The 12868-nt window shown below is 49.2% G+C and overlaps 1 protein-coding gene across 1 annotated transcript in view; it reads right to left on the reverse strand.

The window, feature by feature from the left end:
* The window catches only part of LOC144140948 (protein sprint-like), a 72735-nt gene that overhangs the window by 13468 nt on the left and 46399 nt on the right, over nucleotides 1-12868 (reverse strand). The window contains exon 18 of the mRNA XM_077672441.1: nucleotides 11842-11916. Within this exon, the coding sequence (XP_077528567.1) occupies nucleotides 11842-11916 (75 nt within the window). The remainder of the gene's footprint in view (nucleotides 1-11841; nucleotides 11917-12868) is intronic.

Genomic DNA, 12868 nt, shown 5'->3' on the forward strand with positions numbered 1-12868 from the left:
GATATAGAAGCTGCAGCTGTTTTCAAAAGGCCCGTTCTTCCTGCGCGACAATATCCTAGACCTGTCCGTAAAAAAAAAAAGAAAAAAATCTGGCGAGAACAGTGTCTCCAAATTCATTTAAACATGACAGCGCAGCCTAAAAAAACTCTTCATTAGATTGTCTGCATTTTTATGGGCAACCGAATGTTTGTAAGTTTTGGATTGTGAGAGTGTGCATTTTATTTAGAAAAAATTACATAAAGAATGCGTTAGCCATCGTAAACATCGTCTTTGCTGATTAGCATGCCCCAAAAAAGAGCGAATAAAAATAATGTCTTGTCGTAAATAAAAAAAAACATGGGCAAAAGAATTCAATTAGCTGGCTGCAAAACATGTGTTCCCTGAACTAGGTATTAAAGGAAAATACACAAATGTTCAGTTTCTAAAAATACCTGGCAAAAAATCGCGAACACGGCATCGATATTAAAATGCAATCGCTGCCCTAGATTGTTCTCCAAAACCCATGTTATGCGAAAATAAAAATATAACGGCTGTTTCAAACTAACAAGCACCCGATAATACGGTCGCCGAAATGTTCGCGCAAGGAAATGCCGTGCGCCGAAACATCCGTACACCGAAATGTCCGTACACCAAAATGTCCGCACCGAAACGTCCTGCACTGGAAGAATTCTAGTTCACTATACTGGAATGTCCAGCAACGAAATGTCCTAGACCTGGGACGACGCTGTGCGCTTCTTTGGTGGAGCTCCCACGGCTTCTAGTGCAATTTTCACCGATACTGATGAAACCTCGCAGCGTAGAGCTTCTATGACATTCCAGACACTGAGATGGCTGTGTCCGACTAAGCTACTAAACCGACGGTTCCAGGCTTCGCAGTTGTTGTTTGTGCGGTTTTAATCCAATTACTTGCATTAAAATTTTTAATCGATGCTCAACCCTACCATCCATCCATCCATCCACCCACCCATCCATCCATCAAACCATTCGTCTATCGACCCAATTTGGTTTGTTAGGTTTTAGCCTCCAGAGGCGTTAATTTGTGCCCCTATAGGAATATTAAATCATTCTATCTCTTCCTTAACCCTTTGGCTAAAACGCAAAGGGGTAACATTAAGGGAAACACGTCGACTGGAGTATGGGACCATTTTTTTTTTCTATATGGTCATAGGGACCATTTTTTCCGTTTCCGGGGTTCACCCATCACAGCCACGGTGGCTGCTTTTTAGATTGAGTGGAAAAGCGAAAACCCCCGTGTGTTGAGATTTTGGCTCACTGTAAAAATCCCCAGGGCATCAAAATTAATCCGGAGCCCCCCACTACAGCGCGCCTCTAGCCCAGGGGTTTTTTTTTTACTCACAGCTAGGTGTCAAAAAACACATGGGCTATGAGGCGCTTCAGATTAATTTTGATCCAGTGCGGACAACCAGCTTCGGTTGGTGGAAATGGTCGTCGCAGCTGGCACCACGAATGGGGTCCTGAAATGAGGACACTACTCCGCAATTTTTGTGCTGACGAAATTTATTCTCTCTCTGTCTCGCTCTCTCTCTCTCTCTCATAGCCCCTGTGTAGCTTCGGTGCGCTAAACCCCACAATCAATCACGTTCACGTCACGCAGCACGCGCTATTATATTCGGTCGGGAACAAGTTAAGAACGGCACCAGCTCATGTACAGTATCACTCCGCCTAAGCGACGGACCCGGATGTCAACGGGCGCGCGCGTTTTGAAAGGAGACTGACACGAATGCGTGATAGCGTCTGCCTTTTCTCACGTAGTTTGTTTGCCGTCGCTGCAGTAGTTTATAAGCATATTAGGTCCAAAAAGGTATAAAAAACGGCTCGTGCCATGTTCAAAATATTCCCAGTAACGCGCTACTTGTGCTGCGCGGAGTGACATCCGGCTGCGGTGATTAGGCACAGCGGCAACTTCGGTGCCGTTTTTAAGTTGTAACCGAGTATGGTACAAAACGTTTATGTTTCAAAATCATAGCTTTTGTGAATCTTGCGAAGCGTGGACATTGCTCGTCGAAGCTCTGTTTGGGCACTCATAGCCTAATTCGGCTGTAAAGAAATCAAAATGAAGGCAAGAGGAGTAAGAATGCAATAGTAGACAACCCTCTGAATTTCTGTAGATTTTCTTACGGTACCTTTCACCATTACTTCTGAATTCTTTTTCTCCAAGTCATCTAGTTAACTGTCCTCCAGCGACAAAGGGCAGCATGACGTACGCTCCTCTGCACTCTGGGACGCTATTTTATCACAGTGCTCAAATACGACATTGGTTATATGAAGTTGTGCGGCTATTAGAATTTCCTTCCAATTTTGTGTTTCACATTCGTTTAAGTAATGCATTGCTGACGTTAAAGGAGTACTGACACGAAATTTTTATGTTACGTTTTTTTCGCTGCTATGCGTGCCTACCAGCCCACTAATCATAGAATGACAGATTAGACGGTCGAGCGCAGCGTAAACATTCATTTACGGCGTCGTTTATTTGTGCCAGTTTCGGTTTCGACTGAAAAACGCCGAGCGGCCGCCATGACAGCATGTATAACATGACGTCACCATTCTTGCCGTATCGCTGCCTCTCTGGAAGCGCGCGCGAGCGAGCGCACGCGTGCGCCCAGACCGGCCGAGGTTTTCGCCGTCCCCACAGGCCCGGGCAGCATGACGTCAGTCCCAAAACCATGACGTGTACACACGCCCGAGCAGCGCGCGCCAACCACAGCCAGCGCGTCGGCTTCGTCATGGGAGTTCCGACGTCTGCAGTTTGGGGCACGTAGCAGATGATGTCACGTCGGCCCGCTCTGGGCTTTTTCGTGTGGGCGAAGATTAAAATGGATTTTAAATATGTTTCGCTGAACGGTTGCTGTTGAAACTTGCTGGGAGATATCTCCTGATAAAAAGGAAGCGTTTTACATAGTTATCACAGCTTTGAAATTTCGTGTCAGTACTCCTTTAATTAATGAGTTGTGGATGCTTGTACCAGGCTCACAGTTGCTTAGATCCTAGCTGCGCTTTCATTGAGCCTTCCTGCGTACCAGGACAGTTCATTTATTGACTCGCTTCCCGTGCACTCTTCCCGTAATGACGCTGACAATTCAAGCTTGCGCGCTACATCGGCGGTTTCTTGCAATTGTGCACTGTTCCCGTGGTGATTATGGGGTTTCATTCTTCGATGTTAGCGGCTTGTGCCCTTGAGAGAATCGACGAGTGGTGGGAGGAGCTGGCGCACTGATTTTGGAAGCTTGTGTGCTCCGGTCGTTCTCTTTCATCTGCATTTATTCTTTTTAGTCTCTCTGCGGTATACTTTTGTGTTAATGTTTTATTTTCCTTGCAGTGTATACTTTTATCCCCGTTGGATGACGGTGTTATTAATGCGCCAAGAGACCGGCCTTCATCAAGAAGGAAGGTGCTCAAACACTTTTGCTCATGTTTGTACAGCAGAACGAATATGGCTTGAGGGGCTGAAGTTTGCGTTCGCTCCTGTCCTCCGTCTTACTTCCCTTTGGAGAAGAAAGAAAGAGGGCTATTGACACAGAGAGAGTTGGGTGGGCCTGTTTAACCATGGATGCCTGGAGCACGGCCGTGCCTGGAGTATAAAGGTGCCTGGTCATTTTAGAGTTTCTGAGAAAGCGCTTGTGTGGCAGTGAGAGAAGCTGGGGTGCTTCGAGAGGATTCCGAGTCAAACGCGTCGACACGGTAGGCAATCACGCATTTATCCTTTGTTAACAAGGTCGCGGTAGGCATGCAATGTAAGAGGATTGGTATGGGACGGGCCAGGAAGAAAAGGTATTCGGAGAAGAAAGGGGACTAGAAGTCTCCCCACACAAGCAACAGAATGAGCTGATTCCAGGCAGAAAGTACAAATCATCCGTTGATGCATGGTGGATCGTGATTATTTCCCGACGAACAGCACCGCTGAGAGAGGCATTTCTTGCAGAGGGAGAAACGACAACTTCCAGCGAAGCGACGTATTTTCCTTTCATACTCCTTCGTTCTTCAGAAGAGTCACCCTTCAGCAGCTCCCCTCAAAGAAAAGAATAATAGGCGGGGCGCGGGGCCGGCGGCGCGCCGGAAATTTTGCCTGGCGGCGGCGGCGGCGTGCTCATTGCCGCGACTTCGGCGGCGGCGCAGATGGCGCGACCAAAACAGGCGGCGGCGGCGGCGTGGCGCGGCGGCGCACAGGTCTAGCGCAGACACAGCAGGCACTGTCATGGCAGTTTTCAGTGTTGCCAAGAGAAGAAATCAGCCGCTAAACTTTTATGTGAATACCATCCACCATCTATAGCATCTATAAAGTGACCATCTATACCATCTATAAAGTGACATTGGCTTAAAAGTATTTTCCCCTGCTCTAGTGCTTTTGCAATGCCCAGAAAAATTACCGATACAAAATGTCGGTACAACACAGAACGTAACTAGAGGTGTCGATTTTCCGGCTCTAAATACTTCACTCCGAAATTATCTGATCGCTGTAGTGGTTTGTAAGAAAAAATGATCTAAGCCCAATTTATAGCGCTCTCTAGGCACTGAGACTTTTCCATAACATTTTTAAGTACACTGACACTAAGCCCAAAGCGTATCGACCATTTCATTCAAGTTGAATCAACTATGTTGTAATATGCTCCATCATTCCTCAGGATTACATTGATAGTACTACTACATATTCATCAGAGAGAAGACAGGCTAAGATGGCCAGAAGCTTAGGCTGAAGCAATTCTAAGAAGTAACCAATATGATTCCTTGCTAAGTGCTGGAGCCAAAATTCAGTGCTTTGTATTTCACCACAAAAAACAGGCTTTAAAGTCATTCATTCACTTCGCCAGAAAAGGAAGAATGCAGTCCAACCTCGTCACAACAGATCTGCTTACAACAGACATTTAGATACAACATACCAGTCAGTGATGTTCGGTTTGTATTCCTATCTGTGCCATTGGTTAATCTTCTTTTACTGCAGATTCTGTTACAACATATTGTCACGAAGACAAGGACGAAGCAGTTGTCTTGAATGAGAAATACGTTTATTGGAGCGAACTTGTGCTCCCCTAACAACTCAAAAGAATACAGAGGCGGCGAAGCAGCGGTCAACAAAGTGACTTGCACAGGCGAGTGTCGTCGAATCGAATGCCCCGGCGTCCGCACTGCAGGCTTTTTATCTTTCGGCGCGCGTGGTTCTCGAAACGTCGATTCGCATCGAGAACATAGTAGATCCAAGAAGATTATTCTGGGCTGTTCACGTTAGATCGGAATGCTCTCCCTATCACAACAGATAATACATGCTGCACAAAAAGAAAGAATGGAACACGCGCTTCCCTTGGCACACAGATAACGCAGACCGGCGCAGCCGGGCGGTAAAAGCAAAACACAAATAAACAAACCCAATTTATGGTTCGCGGCATTACCCCCCCTCTAAGAGTGCATCGACCCGATGCTAACATAAGCGACAGTCCGAACAAATGAAAATAAAAGTTCGTCATCGTCCGTAGAAAGGTTTTAGGCGAACCACGTGGACGACTTCAGGCCGCCTGCGTTGTCGTGATCACTTCGTAGGTAAGTTGGCCAACACGTCGTAGAATCTGGTAGGGTCCGAAATAGCGTCGCAGGAGCTTCTCACTGAGTCCGCGTCGTCGGATGGGAGTCCAAACCCACACACGATCCCCTGGTTGGTACTCGGCGTCTCGGCGTCGGAGGTTGTAGCGGCCCGCATCCACCAGCTGCTGGTCCGTTATACGAACTCGAGCGAGCTGGCGGGCCTCCTCCGCACGTTGAAGATATCCGTGGACGTCGGCGTTGAGGTCGTCGTCTTCTATGTGCGGAAGCATGGCGTCGAGCATCGTAGTCGGCCTTCTACCGTAGACAAGCTCGAACGGCGTCAGCTGCGTCGTCTCCTGGATAGCCGTGTTGTACGCAAACGTGACATATGGGAGCACTTCGTCCCAAGTCTTATGTTCAACGTCAACGTACATTGACAGCATATCTGCGATTGTCTTGTTCAGACGTTCTGTTAGTCCGTTCGTTTGGGGGTGGTACGCCGTCGTTCTTCGGTGATCCGTGTTGCTGTAGCGTAATACTCCTTGCATCAGCTCCGCAGTAAATGCCGTTCCGCGGTCTGTGATTAGTACTTCCGGGGCTCCATGTCGCAGCACAACTTGGCTTATAAAGAACTTTGCCACTTCTTGTGCAGTCCCCCTCGGAAGAGCGGCGGTCTCTGCGTAGCGTGTCATGTAGTCTGTCGCTACGACAATGCACTTGTTCTGTGATCGTGACGTAGGGAACGGGCCTAAAAGGTCCATTCCAATCTGTTGAAATGGTCTCGATGGGACGGCGATCGGTTGCAGAAGTCCGGCGGGCCTTGTCGGCGGCGTTTTTCGTCGCTGGCAGTCACGGCAGCTCCGGACGTAGTGGGTGACGTCAGAGGTAAGGCCGGGCCAGTAGTACCTCGCCTTGATTTTTCCAATAGTGCGGGCTGTGCCGAGATGTCCGGAAGACGGGTCGTCGTGGCACGCTTCCAAAATTTCGTCACGAAGGTCCGCGGGGATGACGAGAAGGTAATTCGCTCTTGTTCCGGGGCTGAAATTCTTCTTCACGAGGACGGAGTTTCTCAGGCTGAATGCTGGTAAGCTGCGTTTGAAGGTCCTAGAAATGGCAACGCTGCATCCCTCGAGGTACTCGATTATGACACGTAAGTCGGGGTCGGCACGCTGCTGGGCGGCTAGGTCGCTCTCCGTCACGATCCCGAAGAACGCGCTGTCTTCATCAGAGTCTTGTGGTGGTGGGTCGACGGGGGCGCGGGACAGGCAGTCGGCGTCGGAGTGTTTCCTGCCGGATTTATAAACGACTGTAACGTCGAACTCCTGCAGGCGCAAGCTCCACCGTCCAAGACGGCCAGAGGGGTCCTTCAAATTGGCGAGCCAACAGAGCGCATGGTGGTCTGTTACAACCTTGAATGGCCTTCCATACACGTATGGGCGAAATTTTGAAATCGCCCATATAATAGCCAGGCACTCTTTCTCAGAGGCAGAATAGTTTTTCTCCTCCTTCGACAGACCACGGCTGGCATAGGCGATTACCCTTTCGCAGCCGCTTTGCTTTTGGACAAGGACGGCACCCAAGCCTATATCACTGGCGTCCGTGTGCATTTCCGTTTCGGCATTTTCGTCGAAATGAGCGAGCACGGGCGGGCGTTGCAGGCGTTTTTGCAGCTCGCAGAATGCTTTTTCTTGGTCGTTTTCCCAGCTGAAAGGGGTGCTGTCTTTCGTCAAGCGCGTGAGTGGCTCTGCAATGCGTGCGAAGTTTGCGACGAAGCGCCGGTAGTATGCGCACAGCCTGAGAAATCTTCGCACGCCCTTCTTGTCTTTCGGCCTAGGGAAGTTCGCGATAGCTGAAGTTTTTGCCGGGTCAGGTAGGACTCCCGCGGCGTTGACGACGTGGCCCAAGAACTTGAGTTCCTCGTATGCGAAACGGCACTTTTCAGGCTTCAGCGTCAACCCTGACGTACGAATGGCCTCGAGTACAGACTCCAACCTTTCAAGGTGTTCGTCGAAAGTCCGGGCGAATACCACTACGTCGTCGAGGTATACCAGGCAGGTGTGCCACTTAAGGCCAGCAAGCACAGTGTCCATGACTCTTTGAAACGTCGCTGGCGCTGTGCACAGCCCAAATGGCATCACCTTAAACTCGTATAGGCCGTCTGGGGTTATAAATGCAGTCTTCTCTCGGTCTCTCTCGTCCACTTCAATTTGCCAGTACCCGGTCTTCAGGTCCATCGATGAGAAGTACTTCGCGTGGCAGAGGTGGTCGAGGGCGTCGTCGATTCGGGGGAGGGGGTACACGTCCTTTTTCGTGATCTTGTTCAGTCGCCGGTAGTCAACACAAAACCTTAATGTGCCGTCTTTTTTCTTTACGAGTACGACGGGCGCAGCCCAGGGGCTTTTCGATGGCTGTATAATGTCGTCGCTGAGCATGTCGTCGACTTGAGTCCGGATGGCTTCCCGTTCGTGTGAAGAGACGCGGTACGGTGACTGTCGGGTAGGTCGGGCTCCATCTTCAGTTATTATTCGGTGCTTCGCTAGAGGGGTCTGACGTAGTTTTGCGCTCGACGAAAAACATTCGCGATAGCGACGCAGCAAAGCCAATAATTTGTTCCGTTGTTCTTGCGGTAGCGCCGGATTCACGTCGAAGGGCTGCGGGAGCTTGAAGGTTTCTACGGGGGTGCGTTCAAAGACGGCGACCGCGATCACGTCACTTGCTTCTTGCGTTTCTTCGAGGAATGCAGTTACCGCGCCCTTGTTTAAATGCTGGTACTCCTCGGTGAAATTAGTAACCAAAATGTGGGATTGGTGTTCCTTGAAGCACGCAATGCCTCTTGCGACAGACACACCGCGGTCGAGAAGCAACCTTTGGTCACTCTCCACGATAGCGTCAACGTCAGGAGCAGCACCTTCACAGTAGACGGTGATCATCAAACTTGCGCGGGGTGGCAGGGTGACATGATCATCGGCTATCCTTACAGCTGCACGGTGTTCGGGGTTTGGTTCCGGCGTCATGGAGTGATCGGAGGAAAAAGTTATCGACTTGGTCTGCAGATCAATTATTGCGCCGTTGTCCGTCAAAAAGTCCATTCCGAGAATTACGTCGCGGGAGCAGTTAGGCAAGATGACGAACGCGGCAGGGTACGTCGTGCCGTCTATGGTGACGCGCGATGTGCACGTTCCACTTGGCGTCACGAGGTGGCCTCCTGCTGTGCGTATGTGCGGACCGTCCCATCTGGTCATAACTTTCTTCAGTTTAGACGCAAATGGTCCGCTCATTACCGAATAGTAAGCTCCCGTGTCTACGAGGGCGACTACGTCAAAGCCGTCGATGGACACCTTGACGTCAGATGCAGTCTTCCTCGAGTTCCGGGTTCGTCGGGGCGTCGTATCTCTGCTTGTACGTGTTGACGGTCGGGCACTGTGCATCGTCGTTGTCGTCGTCTTCTCAACGGACGTCCCGGTCAGGTCGGGTACGCGTCGCGCCGTGTAGCTGTCGTCGTGTTCAAGAGTCTCGTCAGGGCTGGGTCGGGTCGTCGGGATGAGGGCATGTCGTGAATCACTGTCTTCGGCGCGTCCTTGCGTCGTTGGAGGGTTTCCAGTATTTCGCCGTAGAGCAACTTCACCTCCAGAAGTTGCTGCTTTTAGTTTCCCCCGCGTGGGCTGGGGGACCTTCCACGTGCGAAATCAGCATTGCTGCAGCGGTTAGGCGACTGGAATGGGTAGGGCGATGGCGATCGGTGTGGGCGGGCTGGTCCTCGGTTGGTGTTGGACAGGTATTCGTCGATCTCAGTAGGGCGCTGGCCGGGTCGGGGGCGTGGGGCGTCGACGGAGAAACCACGCAGTCCGAGTCTCCTGTACGGGCAGCGACGATAGACGTGGGCTGTGTACGGCGGTACGGTCGACGGCGGCGAGAGTGGGGACGGCGGCGAGAGTGGACGGCGGTACGGTGGAGCTTCTTGTAGACGGGTTGGAGCAGGGCGGGGTCGACGAACAGCCGCAGAATAGGTCATCACCTGTGGCTCGCGGGGTGCCTCGGATGGCATAGAAGTGCCGAAAGCGTGTTGAACCTCTTCGCGGATGACGTCAGTCAGGGAAGCCACTTGAGGTTGCGGCGTCGTCGGAAAAAGCTTCCGAAGCTCCTCCCTGACCACTGCTCGTATGGTCTCACGCAGTGTGTCGGAGCTTGTAGCCCCGGCACCGATCGTCTCGGAAACCATCACGTTGACCGGGCGATCGTACTGCCTCGTTCGAACTTCCAGCGTCTTCTCCATCGCGGCCGCCTCAGACGCGAATTCAGCCACCGTCTTGGGAGGATTGCGGACAAGGGAAGCAAAAAGCTCCTGCTTTACCCCTCGCATGAGAAACCTTAGTTTCTTTTCTTCTGTCATCTCCGGATCCGCACGTCGAAACAACCTCTTCATCTCCTCAACAAAGATCACTACCCCTTCGTTGGGGTGCTGCGTTCGAGTTTCGAGTAAAAGCGCTGCGCGTTCTTTTCTGACCACGGTAGTGAAGGTCTTGGTGAACTCGCTTTTGAACTGAGCCCAGTTTGTCAAGGAGCTCTCGTGGTTCTCAAACCAAGTGCGCGCCGAATCTTCCAAGTAAAAGAAAACGTGCCGGAACGTTTCTGCGTCGTCCCACCTGTTGAATTTCCGGACGCGCTCCAGTTTTTCCAACCATTCTTCCGGGTCTTCTGCGGGGGCTCCTCGGAATGATGGCGGTTCCCGTGGCTGCTGCAGAACGACAGGAGGATTGGCTTGGTTGAGCATGGTGCTGGTTGCGGCGTTTTTCTTCTTCGTCTTCTCCGGTAGTAGACCGAACTCGGGTGGTAAATCTTGCACGCGGAGGCTGGCTCTCGTTGGACTGGCTTGGCGGCTTCCAGAGGTTGTAGTGGGCATGAAGGGTGCGTACCCCGCACCTCCACCAGATGTCACGAAGACAAGGACGAAGCAGTTGTCTTGAATGAGAAATACGTTTATTGGAGCGAACTTGTGCTCCCCTAACAACTCAAAAGAATACAGAGGCGGCGAAGCAGCGGTCAACAAAGTGACTTGCACAGGCGAGTGTCGTCGAATCGAATGCCCCGGCGTCCGCACTGCAGGCTTTTTATCTTTCGGCGCGCGTGGTTCTTGAAACGTCGATTCGCATCGAGAACATAGTAGATCCAAGAAGATTATTCTGGGCTGTTCACGTTAGATCGGAATGCTCTCCCTATCACAACAGATAATACATGCTGCACAAAAAGAAAGAATGGAACACGCGCTTCCCTTGGCGCACAGATAACGCAGACCGGCGCAGCCGGGCGGTAAAAGCAAAACACAAATAAACAAACCCAATTTATGGTTCGCGGCAATATATTCAGATATCACAGACTAGATTAAAAGGTTAGCAATTCTGTTTTCGCACCTCTACAGCTGACTTTTCAAGTGCAGACATCGTTTCATTTCATGTATTTGCAGTGATTGTGTTTCTAATTTACAATAATGGTGATCAAAAGAAAACGATTTGAAACAACTAAAAATAACTGTGAATTAGTAGAAATGAAACTTTTTGCATGCCAAAAAAAAAAAAAAAAAAAACGAGCACTATTAAGGGCATGCAGTCATACACTTGCAGTATGCATAAGTGTGATGTTCTGGCAGCCAGGTGAGATGCATTAAAATTTAACAATGGCAGTGCAACAGACCAGATGTTTATATATGAAAGCTACAATAGTTAAAAGAAAAATTTGTAATCTTACATACAATACAGATGGCTAGATCTCCAAGCTTAGCAACAAGAGCGTTACCTGCACTTCCCTTATATTCATGTTGAGACAATGGAAACGTGAGTGCAGGTGGAAGAAGTGAAAGAGTAGTAATGATAGTATGAGTGAATGAAAAGATGAAGAAGATGCCATACAACAGGAGCACAGCAAAATTAACAAGACTCATGCGTGTGCATTGTGCTTCATAGTCACGGGGATGGAACCACTGAAAAACCCAAGTCACCCTGAATGTTTATGGCCTTAAATACTAACCTGCTTCAGTTGCGAGTGAATCTTAAAAAAAATGACTGGCATAATAATTTTATCGTTTCTGTTCTGTTTTTAGCAGTGGAATAGTTCAAAATCTTGTTATAACAGACTCCATTCATGATTCCATCAAAGTCTGTGGTAACAGTATTTGGACTGCCCATACTTCTTTTACTGCAGAGTGAAAACGTGATCACTATCATGGTCTGTTGTAACGAGGTTGTACTAATAGCCTTGAACATTGTTGCCATTATAAGCCACCACAGCAAGGCGGCAACAAGGTGCACAGCTCACCTTCCCCCTTGACTAGTTTGAAAAGGCCGTAGTCCTCTGGATTCGTCACCCTGAACTTGTGGGCGATCATCTTGCCTGCGAGAGGAAAGCATGCAAGCTGAGCAAGTGGCAACAAGCGCTTTTCTTTTTGTGTGTGTGTCCGCTCGAAAACTGTTCCCTAGGAGCTCTATGAGCCCTGTGGCAAGCAAACCTTTGTCATTTTTGTTTTCCAAACCAGTGCGTAACAATTTGGAAACAGTTGGAGCAGTTAAGGACCGACCCCTTTTCATTAATGTAGACAAGTCTCTGTTATGAAGACACGTTCAAAAAGCATGTTGCAGAGACAATGAGGTAAGTTATAACTATTTTCTTAGCACATTACCAGACCACTCTCGAATGTGCAGGCTATGTTTCAAGTACAGATATTGGCCAACATGCAGGCCTTTCTTTAACAGGGAAAGTGTGTTCTGCAGTGCCATTTCCGCTGCACATCCTGCCATTTCAGGAATGCATTTTTTTTTTTTTTTTCACACGAAGAGATGCAATCTTTTGGGGGCCGAACTAGAGAACAGTGCAGGTCAAACTACAAGCTGGTTTCGAGAATTCTTCAAGGCTTCTAACTTGCAGTATAAGTGCATGCTAAAGAACAAGCAATAAAGAGAAATTTCCTGCCCTCATCCAAATCCTCAAAGTGGCTCAAAACATTCACATGGATGGTATAGGGCCTACCAGTTATGAAGAGAAGTTTTACGAAGGAATTCTATAGGGCTTCACATATAGAACATAATTCTTACCCATTTTCGCACTGCCCTAGATATATACAGACTTTTTTTTAAATCCTTTTTTTAAATTTGTTTACCGTCCTTCGAGGTACAGGCTTTGTAAAGCCCTCCCCTTTCCTTTTTCATGCCTCATCATGTATTCAATGTTCAATAAACTAAACCAGACTTGAATTAGCTGGGCTCTGATTGATTATGCGCTCAATACTGCCTCAAATTGCACTTAAAAAAAGAAAAAGAAAAAAGATGTGGGCACTAAAATGAAGGAT

Source organism: Haemaphysalis longicornis, unplaced genomic scaffold, assembly GCF_048455015.1.
Source record: "Haemaphysalis longicornis isolate Haplotype H1 unplaced genomic scaffold, Haemaphysalis longicornis Haplotype H1 scaffold_57, whole genome shotgun sequence".
NCBI classification, from domain to species: domain Eukaryota; kingdom Metazoa; phylum Arthropoda; class Arachnida; order Ixodida; family Ixodidae; genus Haemaphysalis; species Haemaphysalis longicornis.